The sequence below is a fragment of the Cyprinodon variegatus genome, unplaced genomic scaffold (genome assembly GCF_000732505.1).
Source record: "Cyprinodon variegatus isolate N-32 unplaced genomic scaffold, C_variegatus-1.0 Scaffold1189, whole genome shotgun sequence".
Lineage (NCBI taxonomy): Eukaryota > Metazoa > Chordata > Actinopteri > Cyprinodontiformes > Cyprinodontidae > Cyprinodon > Cyprinodon variegatus.
This window is the reverse complement of record NW_015151642.1, coordinates 173,009-198,775: the sequence shown is the minus strand read 5'-3', so window position 1 is coordinate 198,775 and position 25,767 is coordinate 173,009. Positions and strand designations below refer to the sequence as shown.

The following is a 25,767-nucleotide window of genomic DNA, read 5'->3' as shown; positions in this document are numbered from 1 at the left end:
TGACAGTGACTGGCCATGTGAATGTAACTAGAGCTCAAGACCAACGGGAAATAGATCAGCAGGGTCAACAGATGATACGTCTTCACAGAGATCTGATTGGACTTTAATAGTCGCTTTTATTTCGGATATATCAGATTAACCGGCGAGGGAACAGTTCTGACCGGAACAGCCTGTGGCGCATAAAAACAAAACAGGCGCGTAGTTTAAGGAAACATTCAAAACCATTCTAAGACTAAATTATAAATGAGATCGACTTTTATAAAAAGAAGACAGCGTGGATTATAGTGGAGACTTCCCTGAGGATTAGTTATCCAGGATAAGCAGATGTGTGATTAGTGGTTAGGGTCCGGATCTCTCAGCTTTTACGCGTGAGCGATCAAGGAACTTTGGTGATTTTTCTTCTCAGACTCGCTTCAATCCGGTGTGATCATGCTTCAAAATGGTAACGGGAAGGAAAAACCGCCTCAGCCAACAAACACAGGTGGATCTGAAGCAGATCCTTCTTGTGACAAACCGAAGCAGCAGACTGGGGACCCAGCCGAGGACAGGAGGGCCACGGACCCCGGGGCCACGCACTTCCCCCTGCCTGCTTATCCCAAACTGGAAATAAAGCGCAACGCAGTGACTGATGACTACAAGATTTCCACTCAGGTTCTGGGTTTGGGGATCAACGGCAAAGTTCTGCAGTGCTTCAATAAGAAGACAGGAGAGAAGTGCGCTCTGAAGGTAGCAAAGTCATTTGGTTTATTATAGAAACTTGAGGAACAGGTTGGTTTAAACATATGCTGATGAAGATTCTCAGTCATCCAGGTCGGAATGTTGGTTTGAACTAATCAATTATGTAATAAGGACATTTTTAAGATTCTGTCCAGCAGATCTTATCGCTATTCCTGATTGAAATCCATCTTGTTATCTATTTTATTTTGTAATTTAAGGTATATTTGGTCTTCAAATTAGAGTTTTGAAAAGCTGCCCTTTATAACTAAGGCTCTGTTACATGGAAACGTGTAACAACAGGATTTCCTAAAGTGTAACAGCACTGGGAAAACATTTTTTAAATCTAGATAAGTCATTTTTTCTTAAATTAAGTGCATTTGTTTTTGGAATGAGGAGGTAAAAGAGACATTTTGCCAATGGAACAAGACAATTTACACTTAAAAAAAGAAAACACAACTACACTGTCTTATTTCAAGTGCATATTATCTAATTATCTTAATTCAAGAGTAAAATACTAATTCCATTTGCAAACTACCTACTCAAAGTAAGGATACATACACTTAATTTAAGAAATTTTTAATTATTTTAAGATTGTTTTTCACGTGAGCAGTATTTTCCAATACTAGCATCTTATATGGGGATATTTTATCAGAAATCTTTTTAAAACTTACCTATGATCTTTGTTAATATGTCTGTAAAACAAGAAACCTGTTAAAATATCAAGAAGTTTGGCATATCCTACTGGTGTGAAAACTGTGGTGTTTTTTAATGGTTGGGATTCCTAGATAAAATATGATGCAATCACCTGAATTCAAATCCCCCTCAGCTGGTAGACAGAGTCTCCCTGTCTGTTATTATGGTAAAAGAACAACCGCGGTTATGGAGACCACATAGTTTTTTAGAGAACATAGCAGGGCATCATCATGACCAAACCAGACAGGACAATGATAAGATAACTGAGATGTTTAGTCCATCATCTGAGCATAGAAAGACTTTGACTCAACTGTAAACCTACTCCAGCTTTTTGAGTGACTTGGTTTCAAATGTGGTTTTACCTGCAAGTACCGGGAACTAAACCATTAATAAAACAGCTGTATGTATGTATGTTAAAGGTCCTTCTTAGATATTTCTTGAAAATGTAAAGAAATAGGGCTTTAAGTCTGAGTTTTCTGTCTAGACTGTATATATCATCAAACACATAGTAAAACTTTCACTGTGATAGAAGTGTCCGATATCTGCAGATAAAAGGAACATCTTGGTTTTGCTTAAATAAAGTACTTTTTAAAGGGGGAAAAAATTTGGCAAATTCATATTTAGAGACAATAAGCTGGAAAGCTACAGGTGACTTGTTTTCTGCTGGTATGTTAATCGTTTAAAGGGTTAGCTATATCATTGCCACAATAAATAAAGACTTTTAAGACTTTCACGTGAGGATGAATGTGAAAATATTTTCTCAGTGCATCTATCTTAAACAGATGTAGATAAGATCCAGCTGTAGATGAACAGTAATAGCTAAACATGCAGCTGCAGTAGACAGAGAACTTGATGTGCTCAACACAAACAGCGATATAACTCAGTTAATAGATTTATAAAGAAGAAGAGCTTCCAAAACATTTGTAAATATTTACAGGCAACTTAAACTAGGCTAAAAAATTAGACCATCATCACAAAACAACAGCTGATCTGTACCCTGCACTACATCCATAGCAGTAAGCTGACTAGGAGGGGAACCTACCCTCCAGAGCAGATCTGCTTCATACCAGCATTAAACTCAGGTCCAACATGTTACAATTAATATTAGTTGGAGACTGCTAAGTTAAAGGGAAATAAACTATTAGAAATGCATTTGAAGTTTTGTTATCATAATCACACTGAGATTGTGAGGAACAAACTTAGATAAAAAGCCGGAAGGTGAAAAGGACAGGAAAAAAAAAGCACAGTTTGATTCCAAGTCTCTAACTCAATAGTTAGATAAGTGAAACTGAAATTCCAGAATCTACAAATTATTTGCAGCCATGTTTTAATACGAATAACAGAACCCACTTGCTAACAATGCTTAGCTTGACTCATACTTAAGGAAATGTTTGAAGTGATAGCATTCAGTTATTACTGTATATCATCCTGAGCTCAAAATCTCTACTGTGATGCATGGTGGCTGTAGGAACATTATATTGTGGGGTAATGCTTTATTTCAGCAAGGAAAGGAAATCTGGTCAGTGTTAGTGGGATCGGTGAATAAGGATAAAGACATGTGTTAAAGACAATTAATGATGGATAGAGATGAACCTTCCTGCAGGTCAGCAACCCTGAAAATACAGTTACAGCAGAAGGATTTAGAGAAAACACAATCATAAATGCGAGGGGGAGTGGCGGCCTAGTGGATAGGGCGCTTGGAATCCAGAGGTTCTGAGTTCAATCCCCACTCCCACAGACTGACAATCTGGGTCCCTGAGCAAGACCCTTAACCTAACACACTTGGGACAATGGCAGCCCTCTGCTCCCCAATGGAATGGTTAAATACAGAGAGTTCATTTCGTTGCTCTGTACTTGAAACAGTGTAATGACAAAAAAACAACATATATATATATTTATAGTATAGTAGATTGCGATGTTGAAGTCAGCATTGTAGAAAAACTACAGAAATGCTCTCCAGCCGATCCTCTTATGTAATTTGTTTCATATTTTATTTGCTGTGTTAAAAATGCTATGATTATCATTTCAGTTCACAATTAACCACAAACTGTTATTGATCTAATTCTTAAGATTTTTTCTAAAATACATTGAAGCTCCAAAGTATAAAAAGGTTCAACATGTGTGAATAACTCTGCAAAGTGCCGCATGTTCTGCCTATCCTAGGATCAGATGCACATTTCTGAGACACGTCACAGGGTATTTGAAGAAACACATGCATTTTCATGGGGACATCTTTTTTCTCTTGCAACCAAAGTCAGGCACGTGTACAGGTCACTTGCCTCTCACCTGTCAGCATAAAGTCCGAGGCTCTGATATTTGCAGGCTTATAATAATCTGTCTGCATCTGAATGATCAAAACCAGGCGGCAGCAGTGTGACACAACCAGAGCTGTGCAATCGAAAGGCTGAGAAATGATGATTAAAAAAAGAAATATGGTAGTGATTAGGCCTCAGGCAAAATAGGACAAACTGAAGGCAAAGCAAGTGGTAGGATACTGTAACCCCTTTACAACAACAGCAAGTTGCCTAAAGATTTAAGGCTGCAAGGTAGGAAGAATGTCCCCCTAATACGAGGAGCTATTCAAAGGAACTCTTATCAAGGTGAAATAGTGCAGTTGTGTAATTCCTTGAATTTTTGTCTCATCATGTAACAACCTCAAGATTGGTAGATTTTAGCTTTCATCAGTGTAAGCCCACGCAGGGTCATTGTGACACAAAGGCTGAGAAAAACAACAAGGAATTGGGCGAAAATAAGAAGGAGAGGGTTCCTCCTCTAATGTATCTCTCCCTCTGTTGTGTGCAGTTTGGCTCTGTCTCAGAGCCAGACAGCCCTGAGAGCTCACATTTCATTTGCTCTGACGGATCGCATAAGGAGCCCCCCCGTGCAGACCCATATTCCCCCAGCTTTCACTCAGGGCGGCCCCCTCCTACCCAACAACTCGTTTATTAGCTGTAATGTTAAGGCATGTCACTTGATCTAATGTAAATTCATATACGTAAAAGTATGTACCTACTGAAGGCCTTAGGAGTACAAAACCTGCATATATAAAACATTTTTTTTACAATCTTGCTTTGTTAGGGCAGTCTAAGTTAACTGGGATGAAAAGTTTTATCTGCTTTAAAAATACGGCCTTAGACTTTTTTTTCTTACTTTTAAATGGATAGAATCAGAGTAGAAATGATCAAGGGTTTAAGGAGTGGGGCATTTGAATTAATCCAAATTAGGTTGCTTGTAGCCCTAAATGTTATAGATGGATATAGGTTGAATCGACTTTTCAGCAGAGCTGGCTGGGGGCCATTCCTTTTTATGTAATTTAGTTACCATCATCTTTTAACTGATTTGTCTCACTTAGTGACAGAACAAAGAGTTCTTTGTGCGGTTCGGATGGCCATTTGAGCACTGCAAGAACCTGTACACATGGCTAAAAGCCTAAATCTAACCTAAGTTATTTAATTTTACAAGTCTATTAATAGGGAAAATGTCTAATATGTGTTTATGGATGTAGTATGACTCAAATACAAAATAGATCAAATTTAAAGACAGCAGCAGAATGTGTTGCATGGTTTCCCTTCATAGCTAGTCCTGTTAAACAAGTTAATCAGTCTCCCAGGTTTCAGGGTAAGGGTCATCTTGGCTGAAAGCATCAGGAGATTGGATGCTTTGCATGACGGCAGACAGTGTTTGAACATTGTAAACAAAAAGAAAGATGTTTAGTGTGAATCCTTCCCACTCCTGCCTTTATCTGATGGGAAACACAGAGATGGGTTTTATTCTTTCATGACTCTTCAAACAGACTTTCAGAGTTTTAGGTTGGAATAGGCTTAGACTCAACTTTCCTTCAGGTAAAATAGAATAGAATAGAAAGGTAAAAGTAAATACTGTAGGCAGTTCTTAAATACATTTTTAACAGATTAAAATCGGAAAAGTGAGGTGTATAGTTGGATTATACCCACTTTACTCATACATGCCTGAAGAAAATCTGGTGTCACCAGCTGATTTCAAAATGTAGGAGCAGCCATTGATACGCTGCAATGTTGCATATCTCTCTACAAGTTTGCACAAATAGACTAAACTTGAAGCCCATCCTTCATTGCAAAACATCACAACCCTAGTCTGACACAAAACGTTTCCCATGAACTTTAGGTTTCAGCCCAACTCTAGTTTTTTTTTTTTTTTTTTTTTTTTTTACTAGAGTTGGGCAATAAATTGACTTCATTAAAGAAATAAGAATTTGCAGATTTTTAGCAATTTTTTCACCAATTCACTCTTTGGGCTTTCACAGGGATTTTGTTCTTCGATACAAACTCAAAACGGATAAGCCTGGCCTGCTAAATTGTTTACAGGCATGCTACACTGCCTGTAATAAGTTTCATTTTGAAGGGGATTTTTTAAAAATAAGTACCATTTTTCTAAAGTGATGTATTTCCTTTGGGTTTTTTTCCAAAAAAAGATAAAAGGAAGAAAAAAATCAATTAGTCATATTTGGTATAAACAAAAGTGAGATAGTATTTATTAAGCAGTATCGCCCATCCTACTTTTTACAGTTTCTCCATTCGATTAGGATCTGGACTTTGACTGGACCATTCTAAGAGTTGAGTATGCTTTGATCAGTACCATTTCATGTTCAGGGTTTTTGTTTTCTTCAAGCAACCTTCAATCGTTACAAAAGTTTGTTGGTGGGGACGGGGGCTCTAACCTGTTTTCCTCTGGGTTTGCTGCATTCATACCTCTTTAGTTTCAAACTGGAGCAGCATTTGTTCTAGTTCCTCTTCTTTCTTTGACTTATGTCTAGCCAGTTTTCCATAAAGTTCAGACCTAGAGAGTGCAGAACTAATACCTTTCCTGTTGACAGATTCCTCCACCTGAGCTCTGAATATCTGCAGCTCCTCCACAGTCTCTTAGGCCTCTTCTCTGTTTGTGTGACTCCCTCCAGACCCAACCTTTGAGACCAGCCTGCAGGCCAAATGTAGTTAAGTTTGCAGCTGCTTTTGATTAATGGATTGAACAGTGGTCCACAGTTGGAGCTTTGGATACTGTTTTACGGTTTAAGTCAGGTTGAAACATCTCTAAAACTTCCTCTCATTTCTGTCTACTGTGTTTCTAGGGATTTATGATGCTTTTTCACTCATGTTCACCTACACTCTTTCACAAAGCAGCTCGATTTATACTTAAATCATGCCTAAGTAGACTTTGTTTACAAATTTTCGGATTTCTAAAGGTAGTTTCTGTACAAACATTGCTTAATAAATTGGACCCTACAAACATTTCAAATTTGTTTGCATAAAAAGATTGCAAAACATGTATAATTTTCTGTCCATCTTAATATGACAGACTCCTTTGTCTTGGTTTATTTCACACATTTCAGTAAACTACACAAAACCTGTTGGTCATTTAATGGTCTGAATTTTTGTTTTTTTATTACTTTTCAAGACCTTGTGAAGCGTGTCTATTTTATGCTCAATTAACCATCACAGATTGGATGCTTAAGCCATGCTGGGTGACCCGCTGACTTTATGGATGGTCATTTATTGGTAAAAGGTTGTAAAGATAAGCAACTATTTCATGAAACCTTACACACCTCCTCTTTAACACACACTGACATTTTAACAGTGATTAAACAACTCTAAGTAGAAATAATGTGGATGTGGAATTAAGGTTCTCTGAGATGCAATTGAAGCAAGAGAGTGATTCAGTAAATCGTGTGTCTTGCTGCTAGTTAAGCCTCTCCTGACACAAATGGGTGGCTTTAAGCACCCGGACGTGTTTGATTGGTTTATTTGTCCACCTGCTCACATAAGACGAAAGTCCATCATGAGATTAGCTGTCTCAGTCTCTCAGGAATCTGCCCTTCCCCCCCTTTTTTTGACATGTGTCTAATTCCATTTTATTATCCCCCTATTCTCTTTCTATCCAGGAAATTAAAGAAACCGTGCTCACAAGCTGTCTGCCCAGATTGAAGCCATAAAGTCATAAAGGACACAATTAGAATCCAGCCCTCCCACTGCTTCACTCAAAAGTCAACCTCAAGTGGGCGCAGCTAAAATTATGAGGCATGGTGTTATACAGGACATTTTTAGTCAGCGGAAATCTTCAACTTCTTTTTTCGACACCCCACTCCGCTCTGAACTCTTCACTTCCTCTTTCAGTTTAGTTTTTGCCTGCTTAAACATGGTGTTACACCAACGAGCTATTGTTTGTAACATGGTGGCGTTTCCAGGAAGCTTCTCTTTTTGGTTCCCTGCTAAATACTCTTTTTCAGTGTCAGAGTCTTTTTTTAATTGTTGTTGTTTTGTAGAGACAGAGAAGTGAAGGCAGACGGCTGGGTATGGAACAAAGAACCAGGCATTGACATTCAGTGACGAGTTAACTGGAGCAGGCCCTCCTCACTGCTGGCATGGTGTACACTCATGTGCTCGGGGGTCACCTCAACATTGTGAAGCTCTCTATGCCTGCTGTAATAAAGCACAGATTTATGGCGTGTGTCTGCCATGTGCCACTGAGTCAAACTGGGGTGTGTTATGAACTCCAGTTCATTTGGCCTTGCCAATGACATATCACTTCGTCACTGCTGCATCCAAAAATACGCTCTGACTGCACCAGGTTTCAACGTCAAACACCTGCTGTTTACATCTGAATATGTGCTCTACTGAGGGTGCATATGTCCTCCATCTGAACAACTACTTTTAAAGCCTAAACATGAAAATTTTGCTTATAAGAAGTGCTTTTATGTTAATAGATAAGAAATCCTACGTTTTTTTTTTATGAGGACTTCCTATTTACCCAACTTTAATGTGTTTTGTTTGCAGCTAATTTAAGGAAACATTGACACTTGACTTCATTATTATCCCCAATTTCAAAGGAGAATGCATTTATGGAGATACAATTATATTACCAAAAGAAAAGGGCCATTAATATTATAAAAATAAATAAATAATAACATAAAGTTGTAAGAATGATGAAGGGAAACAGAAAACCAGCCCAAGGCTAGAAGTGGGTATTGGCTGATCACCTGTTTCATGGTTTTGGAAAGTCTCGGTTTGAAACCACAAACTATTGCAGACAGTTTCTCTCTGTTTTCTTTAGAACCTTATTAGAAACCCTTGTATCAAAGCTGTTTTATATGTACCTGTTTTTAACCTTTTTGTTAGTTGTTTCATCACGAGTTAATGCTGGCTGCAGTAACAAAAAGAAAACTTTTCAGATTCAGCTAGTTTTTCTGGGTGGGACATTAAAGAAAATGGAGCAGGGCACTGATAATCCTTATTATATCATTTCCATGTGACTCATTCAGTTGCAATTGCAAACTCTTCCATCATGATTTCAGTTAAATGAAAAGCTAAAAAATTAACTTTTCCCATTGGATTTGCTTCCAGTGCAGCAGCAACTGAACCTTCTATTTGTTTCCATGCAAGCAGTTGGGAAACATTTAAAACATAAAGAAAAGAAACACATTTGTTCACGGAAATAAGCACTCCAAGTGTCTAATCCTTATTCAACCCATGTCTGCTGACTGACAGATCCTCTACGATAGTCCCAAGGCAAGACGAGAGGTGGAGCTACACTGGCGAGTGTCGGGAGGGCCGTACATCGTCCGCATCCTGAGCTTGTATGAAAACATGCACCATGGGAAGAAGTGCCTGCTCATCATCATGGAGTGGTAGGACAACTAGACAGTTCACAAATGTTGACCTAATTCAGCTTCCTACACAGCAACAGCTCCAATACTTTAAGGAAAATAAAGATTCAACTATTTTTTATCATAATAAAGGTATATTGTTGCGAAAATGGGTTTCCTGCTTCCAGGTTTCTCTGTCTGTACTGTTATGTTTCACTTTTTATGTTATGCAACAAAAACTGAGTAAATAAAAACCGCCACCTAAGGGAGACATTTAGTGTCCTACTCTTGTTAAATGTAGTGTGACTAAATTGAGTGCCTCTGCAATTGGAAAATTGTATATTTCTATTTTACGATTATATTGCAAATGCAATTGATTGCCCAGCCCTATATATTAGTATACTATATGAATACATATAACGGACGGACTGGTAAATAATCAGATGCATGGTGTGTTTTTTTTTTTTTTATTATTAATATTATTGCTAAAGTTATTTTTATTGTCTTTTTTACAATTTACATATGTTTAAATGGGCATTTGTATTTTTATAACCGTCAGATTGAGATTATTTATTAACCTGACGTTTTTCATGCATGCATATATAAACATATTAACATGTCTTCTCATGTCATTTTAGCCTAATATTAGATTTGTTGGATTATATGAAATATTTAAGTGTTAGAAAATCCCCCAGAAGAGATTTTTGTAAGTAGGTTATACACAGAGATGGGAAGTAACGGAGTACAAATACTTCGTTACTGTGCTCAAGTTGATTTTTTTTATATTTTTACTTTACTTTACTACTTATTTTTTTGGCAACTTTTTACTTCTACTCCTTACATTTTTACACAAATATCTGTACTTTCTACTCCTTACATTTTAAAAAATTGGCTCGTTACTTTAGTTTTGAATCATTTCAATGGAGTTACCGTTATTATTTTTCACGTCATCAATACCAAATTCAATCTAATTGGATGGGAATCTACATTGCATTTGACGCACCACTACAAGATGAATCGACAGATTCGGCGGTATTCATACAGCTTGGTGGCGGTGGCGTTAGCATAGTAGTATGGACGACGAGATGATTGAAAATGAACACAACGGAGATCTAGTCCTATTGGCAGACATCCATTTAAAATGTAGGCAACGGCATGAAAAAAGTGGTTTCTACTTTTACTTTTACACTTTAAGTAAATTTACAAGCCTGTACTTTGTTACAGGCTTTGTCCACTTTTACCAGAGTATTTTTTAACACAAGTATCTGTACTTTTACTCAAGTACGGAAAGTGAGTACTTTTGCCATCTCTGGTTATACATGCATACATGAAATACAGCACTGTTGGATAGATACTGTTGTAAGATATTCTGAGTTAGAAGCTGCAAAGCTGTTTTCATTAGTAGGATTTTTTTTTTTCAATGCTTAGAAGAGAAAGACTAATTATAATCACATGGGTTTTTTTTTACCAGTTAGGGAAAGAGTGTCTATAGTAATAACACTTTTTTGAAACTTTTATCTAACAGGCTGAAGATTAAAAAGGGAAAGGAAAAAATGACAGACATATGCAACTTTTTTTTGTTTCTACTTTAACACGTGGTTAACTCTGAACTTTGGACTATCCTTGATTGTAAATGGAAAAGTTATCGCAGAGGGTAGAAAAAAAACCACTACCAAAAAAAATCACAGTGACTTAAGGGGAAATGACTGTTTCCTTTCTGGGGGAATTTACACAGTGGCTGATTGTTTTAACATTTATTTACACTGCAACTCTCTGCCTTCAGTGGATTCCCTGACCTGGTGTGTGTGTGTGTGTGTGTGTGTGTGTGTGTGTGTGTGTGTGTGTGTGTGTGTGTGTGTGTGTGTGTGTGTGTGTGTGTGTGTAGGAAGGGGTGTGTGTGTGGGTGGGTGTATGTAGGCAGGTGGGGAAGTTGAAAGTTCTTCATAATGGCGGCTTCATTATTGATACAAACATGTGTTGGTGACGGCCTATCAGAGAAAGTATTATTTACACAGTCAACTTCCTGACCTTTAACCCCTGACTAACACCTCCTGCCTAAAACAGGATCCACTCTGTTTATATAAGGTCTGAAGTCAAAGATAGATGTTTGCATTTAAGTTCAAAAGAGATAAAAGTTTAAGCATCAACTTAGTTTGCCGTTCAGCAACACAGCAGTGCTAAGAACAGCGGATTAAAGTAGAGTGCTGCATGGTGATGCAAGAAATCCAGACTTCATATTTGTAAACAAATTCCATCTAGAAAATTTAAGTACACACAATTTCTCCTGCCATATATCGTCAGCATTTGTCTTTAATGGATTACTCTCTATTTTCTATAAAATATTTCACTGCAAATTTTGTCTGATTCTGATTTTTCTTTGTGGACATATGAAAATATATTAGCATTTATTTCTGTTTATATATAAGAAGCTCTCTCTTTCGGACAGAGAGTAAGCCATTAAATATTTGTTTACTTAACTTTTAAAAAGAAAAAATGTTATAGCTGTCTTTAGCATCTTATATCATTGATAAAGGGATCCTGCAACAATAGAAATCTATGTAAGTCAATTTTTCTTTAAATAAGTCTGTTTTTTCTGTAAGTTAGACACTTTACCAATGGAATAAGACAAATTACTTTTATAAATAAGAAAAATAAAAACTGCATTCTCTTGTTTCAAGTGCATAATATTATATTATCTTATTTTAAGGGTAAAAATATTCATCCCATTGGCGGATCATCCTATTTACCTACTTAAATTAAGTTTAAATGCACCTATTTTGAGAAATTTGTACAGATATTTAGATTATTTTTGTAAACAAGCTGGCATTCCATATATATCTACAGAATGTAGATTCTTACCTTAACCCTGAGATTTTCAAAATACTCTCAGTCCTTTTCAAGTCTGCATATTTCATCAAACAAATATGTTGGAAACCCTAGACAGATCAAAGTAGAGCTACTCAGTTGATTCCATGTCAGCTGTTCATTTATTACTTCATCTCTTGCTTACCGTTCACCTTAAAGGTATAGTGGAGGATTTTCACAAATTTTTGAAAAGACCCACCCTCTCCACTTTAAAAAAAAATGCACATGTACAACCCTATACCCGCTCCTGAGAGGGAACGCCATTTAAACGTGTTAGAGAACATGCACAACCACATTTCTCCCCATGCACGCTCTGTTTAAATGTTGCTGTTTGCATCGCTCATACAAGCTTACTTTCCACTATGTCAGACTCACCACCGGTAAGTTAAAATGGGGACGAGCACGTAGGATGTTCTTATATAAACATATCACCAGAATGATTGACAATTAGGAGGACCACTTATTTTGATGATCCATCCGGAAAAGGAGCATCCTCCTCTACACCTTTAATGAACAGCAGACATGTCCTTACATACGAGTAAAAATACAGTTTTAGAACACCCACTACTCTAACTTATAAACCAAACTTCATACTAAGAGGATCTTCAAACCTTCTGCTGTTCCTTTGCATGACATGGGGTTTAAGGGAGGATGGTGAACTTCAGATAGTGGACCAAACAAGCTCACAGTGAAATTTCTCCTTCATCTGCTCATCTAAAAAACAGAAAAAGTACATTCTTATAAATCCACTTAGCAAATGGAGTACAAAACCTAAAACTTAACTTAAACATTTTGGTAATTGTCTCAAAATGTGGAAATAGCAAGGCTGCATATTTCAGCAATTAATTCAATAAAAACAAACTTTAAAATGATGATATTTCAATCTGAAAAACTCACACAAGGAGAAAAGACAATTAGAAGAAATTTATTGACACAATTACTCTTTGGCGCTCAGACCTCGGCAGGAAACATAGAGAAACTGGTGCTGGAGTGGAGATAGATGAAGTTGGTCAGTCTGTAGACTGTTGGTTAGCGAGATGGTATGCTGAGCTTATGGGGACATCCAGTGGACTGCGTGAGCTGATACTAGAGCTTCACTAAGGGACCTGGAAGATGGAAGTCCAACTTGGATAACACAGGTTCAGAGAACCTGTCCATGATGAGCAAGCATGAGCGAAAGTGGAGAGGAAAAACTTCCCATTGGGAAGAAACCTCTGGCAGAACCAGGCTCAACATGGCGGTCTTCTGCTGGACCGGTTAAGAGGAGACGCGGAATGCAGTAAGAGTCCGGAAATAATGAAACCACAATGAAGCTTTAGCTGCAGTGGTGGAGGAGATGATGGAGGTGGGTTAAAACGGGGTCATCTAAATGAAGTCAGACAGCGCATCCACAACCTGCACACTTAGGAGCAGACCAGCAGATCGGAGGCCTTTAAAGATGGACTTGGATGCTGATTGGCTTTGGTGGAGGTGTGGTTCAAAGCTGATTGATTGAATCGCAGGAGGATGTAGGAGAGCAATTAGGTTCTTCAGTTGAATCTAAGCCTAGGCTCCATTTGTGTAAAATACTATCAAGCTTAATACTTTCTGATACACAATAAGTATCCTAAACCATAATGCAGTGACTTAGACTTAGACAAACTTTATTGTCATTTTGTATACACAATAGTCATTCATGGAACCTGGAGATTTCCACCATGCTCCACGCCAACATGATGCATTCTTAGAGTATTCCTACTTGACAACAACTAAGTCTCATTAAATTGTTTGCTGAATTAAGCCATGGAATTTCTCCACTGTTTAGCACACTACAGAGTACAAAACTTCTCAGAACAGCCTGTGTAAAGGTGGAGCAAAGAGGGGCTTTTTACACCCATATTCCCAATATGTGTCTGTGAGCATATCCACAATTGCTCTGTCATGACAAAATAAAAACATCCCGAAAACTGCTGTATCACAATGCCATGCTCTGTATCTAACGATTCAAGAATATAAGTACAAAATATAAACTTCTTTTACCTTGATCCTAATGGTACAGATGACACTACCTCCCATTTTATTAACTTTTGAAAAGGGCTTCAAACTGAACAGCATTTTCTGGCATTTGCTGTAAATCCAACAATAAGAAGTTTAAAAAAAAAAAAAAAAGGTCTTAGTGCTCTTTTAGAGTACAGAGATGCCTTCCTTCAAGTAATGACTGGAGACATTAGGGCCTGTACCGGGAGGACAAGCTTTGATATAATTATGGCTATTTTTAGTCTATTATCTTGGCAGAGATAGCAACTGAAACCCAAGATGGAATGCATTCCTGCAGAGGAAGGAAGAGCCCAGGCAAAGGATAAGTTAAGGGGAGGGCAGTGTCTACCATGTCTTATATGTGTAGGCTTTTGGGGGCTTGGTTTTATTTAAATGTGAATTCTCTCATCAGATTTTAAAGTTGTTGTTTTTTTTTTTTACAACCTCAAGCAGCTTCTTTTAGGATTAATAATAGCTGCCTAGCATTGTTATTGTGTTTTGCAGTAGGCAAACCCTTGGGTCAAAAATTGTGCCATTTGAGACCTCACCATATTTCTGCCATAGTGCTTAATCTGGTGATTTTCCAGCTTTTGCAGCAATACCAGCTCTAACTCATCTGAAGTCAGACACTGATCCTGCTCTATCAAAAAGGCGTATTGGCTTGAGGTCAGGACTTAGCCTAGTAAACTAGCCCCACCCGCCAGCGGCCAAAATAATTTTTGCCTGCGAGTTTGGTCTAGTCTCGATCAATGCCCCAGGCCCTAGAACTGGCGGGCCAATCACAACGCAGAGATGTGTTTTGTATTTTTGGATGCAAAGCGGGCGGGGTTTTGGGGGCATGACGACAAAGCTGTGTGACGCTGGAGAAAGCACAACAAGGAAGATGGCAACAACTATTGAACAGTTCTTGTTTGACTCAGCTTTGGAATCAGTCTTGGAAGGATTAGACTTGGGTTTTTTGTTGAAACGTGAGCAGGAGGCTCTACGCTCATTCATTTTTAAGAAGGATGTATTTGCCATTTTACCAACAGGCTGTTTGTTTACACTCCCCAACCAGCTTCCTATCGTGCTTACTACGTCACAGTCAGTTGCGCTCATTGGTCAGAGCGTTGACCAATAGGCACAGACATAGTTTGAAAAACAATGGGTTGTTCTCATCAACAATCTTCCGATGTCTCATTCATCGGGGCCAGACTAAATTACACATTTAATCTCACATTTAGTCTGGTTTATCAGGCTAGTCTGGACTTTTTGTAGGCCAGTAAAGTATTAGTGACCAGAGAGTTGGTTGTAGGAATTTTTCCTGAATGTCTCAATATCAAGAAACATTCAGAGATCCTTTCAGTTGTTTTGAATAAAAGAGAAAATTCTCTACACCATAATCCACCCTCTGCACCAAATATTAAATATGACACACAGGAATCAGCAAAGTCCCAATCTATTACATCAGATTTTACTTTTTTTTTTTTTAGAGGCCTGACATGTTACTACAGAGCACACATCTCTGATGGGCTTCATATGTTAGACCCCTTGCATGTTTTGGAGTATACTTTGGATGTAAGGCTTGGGTGCATCCACGTGGCTATGGAAAATGCCTTCTAAAAGCATGATTAAAACTTTTCCTTCCTCCATTTATTTTATCTTCCAGTTTATCTCAAGTGAACTAGAAAAAATAATTGATGAATCAGAATTGGTAAACCAGTTATATAATCCTTCAAGTCAACGTCTTTTAATATGTTACATGAAAGCTTTCATTTATCCTTGCTTGCAAATCTAATGGCTTTCCTGTACTATCTCTGTCTGTTCAGTATGGAAGGAGGAGAGCTGTTCAGCAGAATCCAGGCTAGAGGAGACCAGGCCTTCACTGAAAAAGGTGAGAATAGAAAAACACAAAGGATTATCCTCTTAGATGCATTACACACAAAAAATAGGTCTGATTCGTGGAGTAAGATTTACTTTTAGTAGACTGTCGCATGGAAGGGCTCCCAAGCATCCAGACTACACCTAAAGTATACCTGGGTGTGCTTCCTGTACCTCTGTGTCGCTGTGGTTTGTATACTGCTGTGTCCAATTTGCTTTTGGTTTGAGAGAGTCTGTTTATCTGTTTCTTCCCAGAGGCGTCTGAGATTATGAGGGACATCGGCACAGCCATCTCGTTCCTTCACAACATTGACATCGCCCACAGAGACATCAAGGTACACAGAGATCGAAATGAGAAGCTCCAAATCATAAAGGCCCACTGTAATATCTGCTCATTGGAGCATCCGTCCCTCCATTTCTCTGCTTGTGTCTTCAGCCAGAGAACCTGCTGTATACCACTAAAGCTAAAAACGCAGTCCTTAAGCTGACAGACTTTGGCTTTGCAAAAGAGACGACGCTACACAACCCCCTACAGACGCCCTGCTACACACCGTATTATGTGGGTAAGATGTTTCACTACTTGTTGAAGTGCATAGGAAGATCTCTAGAAAGATTTATTGGTTTCAGTTGTTTCTTCAAAGGAAAACCAATGTAGTTGTGGAAATGTGTTTCTGACTGCTAATATTCACCAGTATATCTTCTGTGATTGTGTTTTGATGTGTTGACACTGATAAGCCCCTGAGGTTTTGGGTCCGGAGAAGTATGACAAGTCTTGTGACATGTGGTCTCTGGGCGTCATCATGTACATCCTGTAAGTACTTATAGTCCATTCGGTGGCGTTATTCTTATTATTATTTTTGCAGGACTTTCCCAGTAATGTTTACTCTTGTTAAACTTTTTTACAATTTGGTATAGCAAACTTTAATGTATTTTTGGGGAATTTACATTGTTATCAAGAGGGAAGAAAATTCTGTGCTTTAAATATTTCAATAAATACAAAACAAAAAAAATCCAGTATGGATTTGTGGTGTGATTATGTTGCTGAACCACTTTTTGCTGCATCTGTTTTCTGTTATATCTCCATCAGCTTCACACATCTAAAGATACTTTTAATTTAAAGATTTTTTTAATTACAAAGTTTGTAAATTTTCATTTTAAAGACTGGATTTTGAGCATCTGTAGACATAATTTTTTTTAACCTGACTTCAGATTCTCATTTAGATTTAGGCCTGGACTTTGACTAGGCCATTTTAACACATAAATAACAAAATAGTTGTCTTACAGCGTTGTTGCGTGTTTACTTCTTTTCTACTTCTTATTAACACTGACCACAGCTGCCACCACCGTGTTTCACTGTGGAGGTGGTGCATCCAGCATGATGTTTGATGTTAGTCTTCTACCATCTTCAGCATTCTGCATTTAGGCCAAAAAATTCCATTTTGGTTTCATGTAAACAGAGCACCTACTTTTACATGTTAGCTTTGCCACCTGTGGCTTGAAGGCAAACTGTAACACTTTTGCTGTTTTTTTATAGCAAGATTAAATCTCACACAGAGGCTCTGTTTACCAATTAGAAGATAGCTTGAAAGCAGTTTGCTTCTTCAACTTTAGGAGTCTGAGTAAAGGGGGCTAGATTTTTATATGTGATAAAATGTAAAATGAAATCATGGCAGAGTATTAGCTTTCAAAGGTACCAATTAAAAACATCCTTAACAGTCACCCTCCCTGTGCTTTTTTACCCAGGCTGTGTGGCTACCCTCCGTTCTACTCCAACACGGGTCAGGCTATTTCTCCAGGAATGAAGAGAAGGATCAGAATGGGCCAGTATGAGTTTCCAAATCCTGAGTGGTCTGACGTGTCTCAGGAAGGTAGGATTTCAGTAATATTTCTAAATGGAGCAAATGAAGGAATGGTCGGAAGAAAACCTCTGGGCTTACATAAACCAGAGAACAACAGTTTCAGTTCAAATAGACTATCATGACTACAAAATAGGATTTGTTAAACTCCACAGTTAAGATTGTATTAATATTTAAAGCTTTTAAAATTAAATTATGATTTTGCACATTCAGAAAAATTATCATTATCATTATCACAGACAGAATGTGCAACATAAATATGAGACACAAAGACCTATATTCAGCCTAACCCCAACCCAGCTTAATATATAAAAACAGTCACAGCTTAAAAAACATTTAATTACTTAAATGAATTGAAAGTCTTGTTCCACTGTTGCTGTGCTGTTGTATATATTCTGCACCAATATTGCATGAAAACATATGAGAAAAATCTTTGGTATGTCTCGCATACATAAAATAATTTCTTACTCAGTTTTGTTAGAGCCACAGGGAAGGGGCCATAGAGCCCTATATAGCTCTGGAACCAAAGGTTGCTGACCCCTGATCCAAACTAATGAATAAAAAGGAGATATTTGGATCAGTTGTTCCTGAAAGGATTGATATTTACAGACTTTCAAGTCAAACAGGAAGTCAGTAAATCTTTTCCACTTGTAAAGTGGAAATTACCATCGCACTTCCTATTATATCTGCTACAAGAAGAAGAGGAGGCATCAAATGCATTGACTGACTGCTAGCGAAAATTCCATAAAATCTAATGAAAATGGTAATTTTAAAGACGAGAAATTTAAATGCCTTTATTTCTTTTTTTATGTAAGTCACAGCATTGTGTAGGCTATGAACAAAACAGGAGACAATGTTTAACAATGGAGTATTCGCCATAAAGAATTGTTTTTCTGCTCTCCTCCATGTTGAAAGGTCAAAATTAACCGTGTCTCAACGTGGATATCATAAAATGTTTCCAGTTTTTCAGTGAATAAAACAACATGAGGTGTTCATCTGCATTTTTGATGTTGTTTTTTGGTATTTACCATAATTACGATACCACATGAAGGCAGAATAAGACTCAGAGGTGCTGGGAGAACTCTGCAGTTGGTTTGGATTAGTCAGCATGTTAACTTGCACACATTAAACTTACTGTTTAAATGCTCTTGACACCAGTTGAAATATTTATTAACTTAGCTTGTACAAAAAAATCACTAAGCTTAGGTCAATGAGAAGAAACACAACCTGAAAGCAAATCAGAGCTGCTGTTCCTTATAACTGGACACAAGTTGTAGAATCACACCTACAATATGAAAAGTGTCCATGTAGTGACTTATTCACTACTATTATCACATCTGGAAGTCTGAATTTAAAGATAAGGTTTGCCTAAATCATAAAGATTAAGGCCTATGAAATTTTAGTGACGACACAATCACCATAAAATCTAAACTAGCTACCAGGCTGGCATCCAGGCAACGGTAATGAAAAGCTTCTAATACAAAGAAGGGCTACTGTTTCTGTAGATATTTTTTTTTATAAAAAAAAAAAGCATGAATTGGCGTTGGCAAAAGGATCTTTAGAGCAGGTTATAAAGTCTCTATTGTGAACATTGTCCTAACAAGTGTGGAGTTGACCTTCTTCTGAAGCATGCAGCACCTGAAACAGGAAACCATGGTGCTGCACAGAATGACTCTGCAGCTTTACTTGGTGACCTACTAATTTACAGAGATAATTACAGGGAAATGGTTAGTGAGATGATTGGCCAAACATGAGATGGTTAGATAATGTCTACGCTTTGACAGCACTAGTTAGTTTCCATCCTGGAACAAGTTTCTGTTTGCTTTAGTTTCACACTGCAAAATCTATTTAGAAATAAGTCAAAATTTCTTACATTAAACAAAATTTGAGCACATAAATAAGATGATCTGCCAATGGAATTAATACTTTTTACTTAATTAAAATAAATTAATTTAAAATAAGATAATTAGATAATATGCACTTGAAATAAGACAATACAATTGTTTTTTTTTCTTATTATGTTACCTCCTCAATTCAAGAAAAAAACTACCGTCTTTATTTAGATTTCAGTTCTTTGCAGTGTAGAAAATCGTCTTTATTTCCCACATCTTTTCTTTCTTTTTTCTGACCTCACCAGCCGCCAACCTTTTGCCCAACAATGACAATTGATAATTACCTTGTTCTTTTCTAAAATTTACCTTAAATTTTTTTTTTTTTTTTTGTAATGTACAAACTCAATAATATCACTGTGTAAATATTGTCCACTGAAAACAAGAAATAATTTTCTTAAAATAAACCTTTAAACCTTTTCTAATCAGTCAACATTTTTAGGTAGTATACTTTACCTTTCCCTCCATTCAACATGATATAGAAGTGTTCAAAAGAGTTTATACCCCTGAATATTTTGACATTTTTTCACAAAAAAACAAAAACCTCAAGATATAATATTAGGCTTTCATGCCACAATCCAAACCAAAGCAAGGAATACAATTATGAAGCACAATAAGAAGAATATATGGTTTCCGAATATTGCATTTATAAGAATGCACAAAATTCATCATGCATTTGCATTCATCTCTTCTATGTGATTTTAAGACTCTACTTCTGTGTATTCAATCCAGTTGTTCTCTGAAGGCCTAGTTTGCTACATTAGTGAACAAACAACAACATGAGGACCAGAGAATACAGCAGACAGATCAGGGAGAAAGTTTTGGAGAGGTTTAAAACAGTATTAGGTTATAAAAAGATATTTCAAGCTTTAATGTCTCACAAACAACTGTTCAACCCATCACCTAAAGAACGACGTCGGGGTACGGCCCAATTGTAATTCTAAAAGTTTTCCAGCTGGGGCCTACAGGGTGGGGAAGAGTGTTTATCAGGGAAGCCGCCAAGAGGTTCATCGTAACTTAAAATAAAATTAGTTGCACAGGTTATATGTCCTGCCTTGATGACAGAGTTGTAAAACAGGAGCATTTTAGAAAGAAAGGCACAAGAAATCCTATTTTAAGTTTACCTTAAACAATGAAGAGGTCACAGCAAGCAATTGGAAGAAGGTACACTTGTGAGAGGAGACCAAAATTAAGTTAGTTCTATGAGTTGGAGGACAACTTAAAACACTACTGTATTCTCAGACTAAAGCACGGCAGAGGCCTCATCCTTTTCTTTTTAGCAGGGACATGGAAGCTGGTTTGATTGCAAAAGCTTTCATGCTTCTACTCAGCTTCCCCTTTCAGCAGGAAAACCACCTTAAACCTTTGGCGGGACAGACTCGATTAAAGCAGAAGTAGAATGGCCCAGTCAAAGTTTACATTTAAGATTAAAAACGAGAATCTGTGTTATAAGGTTCAGAGATGCTCTCCTTCCAATCTGACCAAGTTGGATACAAGAATCAGCAAACATCACTAAGTTGGTACAGACATACCCCAAGGTAGTCACTCCTGTAACTACAGCAACAGGTGGTTTCACAAAGTGTTGAGTGAAACAATGACCTGCTCTACTTGCCTGCAATGAGTAGAGCAGCAGACTTTTCTTGCTGCTTGATTCGTTTAAATCACTAGTTCTGATGATGCCGCCTGTGACATTGGCTTCAAACCTAGACCTAGATGAAGCAGATAGATGTGCAAGATGTTTACAGCATCTTACTGAAAACCATTAGCTTTTTTTTTATTTTTATCTCTGCCTCCTCCTTTTAACCAGGTCTGGGATAACATTTCTAGATCAGTCTGTGCTTCACTTGTTCACAGCTACTAATCTCATCTTCACCATGTGTTTTCTCTCAGCTAAAGATCTGATCCAACAGCTGCTGAAGACCGACCCAAATGAGAGAATGACCATTACTCAGTTTATGAATCACCCCTGGATCAATGTAAGTAGCTGCCTCACAATCTGCCTCCTCTTTTCCCCCCCATCTGTCTCCGTCTTCATCTGGACCCCTGTGTTTGTGTCTTTCCCACTCTGCAGCAGTCCATGATGGTTCCCTCCACTCCACTGCACACCACCCGGGTCCTCAATGAAGACAAGGAGCTGTGGGAGGATGTGAAAGTAAGCTGAAGAACTAACAACACTGCCTCCTTCTGGTCACTCTTTTTCATTACAACCTGTTACTGACATTTCATTGACCTTAATTTTATCCTTTGTAATAAAAAAAATATGTAGGACTCAATCAGAGAGGCAAAGTTTAGCTCTTTATTCGGCTTGCAATATTTTAGTTCAAATTTAAAATGCAAATTGATCTCTTCACATTTTTTTCAGCCTGTCCTAAATAACTTTAATTTATAAATAACCATTGTTTACCTATAGGCAAAAATATTATCTGCTGGAAAATTGCTGTGAGCCATCAAATATATCATCAAATTTGACCCCATTTAACATTTTTCATCGTCCTCGGATGATTCCTCATCTACCACTAGGTGGAAGAAGTTGTCCCTGCCTGTAATATGAGCCTCTTAAAAATGTACAGTAACACTAAGCATGCTCCTCCTTCCAACTGTTTCTGTTTGTCATACAGAAAGAAATGAGACGTTCCATGCTTTCTTTAAGTCACACAGGGCTACTTTTTCATCCACTGAGCAAAATGTCCCAATGTAAATTTACACATTCCTTCACAACAATGCATGTGCATGACTGAAGAGATAAAGTGTGAAAAGACCTTTCCGTAAAACGAGTAACTCACAACAGTCTGCTGCTCTGTGTCGCAACTGACCACAGCAGTGTTACATAAAAACCTGGTAAACTGCACAAAAAGACACAAAACCTACGTCTTTAGTTATACAGGCTGACAATTGTGGATGACAAGTAGAAATTACTCCTGAGGCTCGGGTTTCTCTTGACCCCAGCTTAGAGCACTTTGACCTTTCACCTCAGTTTATAAAAATATACTCCATTTTCTTCTCATCTCCCATTGCTTGCCTTACAAAAATATTCTCTCCCGTTGGACTTTTTTTTATTTCATCAAACCCTTTGGTGTTTTTTATTGAGCTTTTGTGTGACGTATTTACATTAATTAATGGTAATTATGTATAATCATATGTTGATGTGCTAAAACCTGATACCTGCAGCTTTTTCACAACACTATTTATTTACAAGTCCACCACTAGTGGCTGAGTAAAGTTCACCTGTGAACATCAATCTTCAACTCTTGCCTGGAATTATCTCTTTGATTTAGGTCTGGACTTTCCAGTCCTACACACAAATATGCTTTGACTTGCTCTGGCCCTATGTCAGAACCGTCATACTGCTGGGAACTGAATCTCTGCGTCAGACTTTTTTTTTTTGCAGTGTCTAATAGGTTTACTCACTCTTGATTTCCCTGCATTAACCTGGTTCATCCTCCCAACAACAGCTGCCCTATCCCTACTGAACGACAGCATCCCAAAGGATCACCATGGCATCGCCATGCTTCACCATAGTGATAGTGTATTCAGAGTGATGCACAGCGTTAGATTTCTAACACACAAAAGGCAGCGTCTGCAAGCTAGCAGTTCAGGCAAGCACCGTACTGCTGGTCCCTCTCAGATTTTCTGGAATATATCAAGCATGCTCTACATACTTGCCTCTATTTAGCCCCTCCACCAACCCCCCCACTTGGGGTGAAAGGTCACTAAGCATCTCGTAGTTTCCCCGACATGCAGAAACATCTTATGGGGGTACACAAAGGCTAGATTTGTGGATCCCACATTTAATGCTCTGTGAGACGTTCAAAGCTTAGAATATTGCTTTATAACCTATCCTGTTTTAAACTGCATCACCACTTTCTCATTGATCTGCTGCTGTCTTTAAATGATGCTGCTTATTCAGTGATGTTTTTTAACAACCTTAAAGGCCTCTACAGAACAGCTTAATTTGTACTGAAACCAAAACAACCAATAAGGCACTACTTATTTTGGTTCATCACAAAATCTAAAAGAAAATACAGGTGTTTGAGGTTGTAAAATGACAAAACATGAACAAACAGATAGTTATTGAGGGTTCTAAATATGTTTTTCTTTTTTGTTAATTGTTAATAGTTTAAGAAAGCTGATAAAATGAGTAGAATAATCAAACACGCAGCCGAAAAGTCCCTTAAGAGCCTGATAACTTAGTACTTTGTTTGCAACTTTTCCCTGCCTTGTCTCTAATAGGAGGAGATGACCAGCGCCTTAGCCACCATGCGTGTGGACTACGACCAGGTGAAGATCAAAGACCTCGACACATCCAGCAACCCCCTTCTCAACAAAAGACGCAAGAAGGCCGCTGCAGGGGGCAAGAGTGGGTCCACTGTGTGCCAAAGTCAGTGAAATGAGGAAGAACCTGTGATTAAAATCCTGACCAAACAGCGTCAGTGATGAAGAGAAACCGCTTGTGTTGAGGAGAAAATGAATCGAATTATTCACAGGGCTGGTCTGAAGCACAGAGAGACTGGAGGTTAAAATGCACTCTGAGAGAAGGGAACAAAGAAGAAGAATTAAAACCAGGCATGTGTTCCTATTAGTGGTAGAAATCAACAAATCTGCTCACTGGTTGTATCCGAGTTAATTATTTTTATCTGTGTGGTTTTGTAGTTGTAGATTAATAGAGATAATGGTGTCTGTGTGCAGACATGACATACCTCTGGTGATATTATTTAGCATTTATATGCTGGGTTGCCTAAAATCTGCAGACAGGTAGATGCAAACTTCACAGAGAGACTGAAGCAACCCTTATTGCCTTTATTGTCTTAATGTATTTTTTGCTGCTTTTCTTTTTAAAATTAAACCCCAGTCTCACAACCGGTGTTCTGTTGCTTAAAGGGAGCCTCCATGCCGACATACAGCTCCACCTGATGGAAGATTTTTCACAAAAGGGGCAATAAAGATGGAATCACACTGACTGAGTTTTTTTAACCTGTGGTATTTCTTCAGAACACTCAGTGTTCCAGTAAATGAAGTAACTAAAATTTGGCAACAAAGCTTTACGTAATAAACAGTTGGTTACCGCTTGTTTTGTGACATGGATTTACAACATATTACCCAAGAAGTAGGGAATCTTTAAATGTGTAGTCGCTGGGTAAAGCGCTTCTCCTAAGTGGTGGTTATAGTTTGGTTTCAGATTATGTGTACGCAGTCCAACAATAGCTTGAATCCACTTGAAATCAAGGATTAACGCAACAAGAAATCCCAGTGAGGTCTGACCGGGAAGGTCAAAGGTCTCCTGGTTTGTTTGATTTGCCTCCGAATTTCAGACTGGGATCCAAACAAAAAAACAAAGAAAAACCTGATTTAAGTGAGACACACACTTTGTGAAGCTGTAATGAATAGTTTATAGCTGAATGTTTTAATACATCCTGCAAAATCAGCAGCCATATTCATTCTGAACTCAGATTAAGAGAGGATCTCCGCCGTTATATGCATTTTTCTTTTAAACACCTAACTTGGTAGTCTCAACCTCCCAGAGGAAAACCGCTTGCAATGCTGTGTGCTTTATTTATTTTTTTACGTTTGTAACTGAGTCCATCAGGCTTTGTTAGGTTAATATAAATAGAAGCAGTGAAGTACTTTTCTGGGACTCGGCCATCTGACGTGCCACTGGACACCAAAAGGTCAACATTATTATGTTTAGAAGATAAGAACCTTTCCCCCACTTCAATCACACGCCCGTGCAGTATTTGGGGTATAGGTTACACGACCATAAACTCAATTTAGGGTTCCCAGCTGAAAATATGGTACAGGCTCTTATTTAGTGTTTGGTTTAATTATGAAAACAAACACTTATAAACACCGAAGGAGGAAATTACAAATTGCATAATTTTTTGAGTAAAGTGTTTGGGTAATCCATCTACTGTGAGTAGCTTGACTTAATAACCAACAAGTGTGGGTTTTTTTTAAGTGCTCCGTGCAGTTAATGTGCCCCACAGTTCATGTTTATGATGCTCCATTTTTGTACAAAAGCTTACCTGAACCTACCATGACACCTGGACAAATGTAATATTCAATAAGGAGTAAATATTTTCAGTGGATGTACAGTTTTCATAAGTTTTATGATAAAAAGAAATTAATTTTGGAAAAGTTCTTCAGCTTCCGTTCTGTTTCTTCCACTTAAAATTATTTTTCTGTTACATTATTTGTATAAGTTATTGTATTATATTCTTTAAAATGACCGAATATACACCTAACTTTGCTTTTTTTTTTT

At 37.7% G+C, this 25,767-nt stretch overlaps 1 protein-coding gene across 1 annotated transcript; it reads left to right on the top strand.

Annotated features, from left to right (window-relative positions):
- LOC107102019 (MAP kinase-activated protein kinase 2-like) lies at positions 1-23,980 on the top strand. The gene is made up of 10 exons (XM_015401153.1): positions 1-726; positions 8,928-9,067; positions 15,715-15,779; positions 16,022-16,101; positions 16,203-16,329; positions 16,502-16,577; positions 17,510-17,634; positions 21,402-21,487; positions 21,583-21,663; positions 23,742-23,980. Exons 1-10 carry the CDS (start codon positions 430-432, stop codon positions 23,895-23,897), a joined length of 1,233 nt encoding a protein of 410 aa, XP_015256639.1. The 5' UTR covers positions 1-429; the 3' UTR covers positions 23,898-23,980.
- Positions 23,981-25,767: the final 1,787 nt, after the last annotated feature.

What these genes read in the sequence shown, in the direction of transcription:
- LOC107102019 (XM_015401153.1), top strand. Translation starts at nt 430, where the DNA reads ATGCTTCAAAATGGTAACGGGAAGGAAAAACCGCCTCAGCCAACAAAC. An exon ending in CTGCTCATCATCATGGAGTG is followed by an intron (nt 9,068 to 15,714) that starts GTAGGACAACTA and finishes CTGTCTGTTCAG; the next exon opens with TATGGAAGGAGGAGAGCTGT. An exon ending in GTCTGACGTGTCTCAGGAAG is followed by an intron (nt 17,635 to 21,401) that starts GTAGGATTTCAG and finishes GTTTTCTCTCAG; the next exon opens with CTAAAGATCTGATCCAACAG.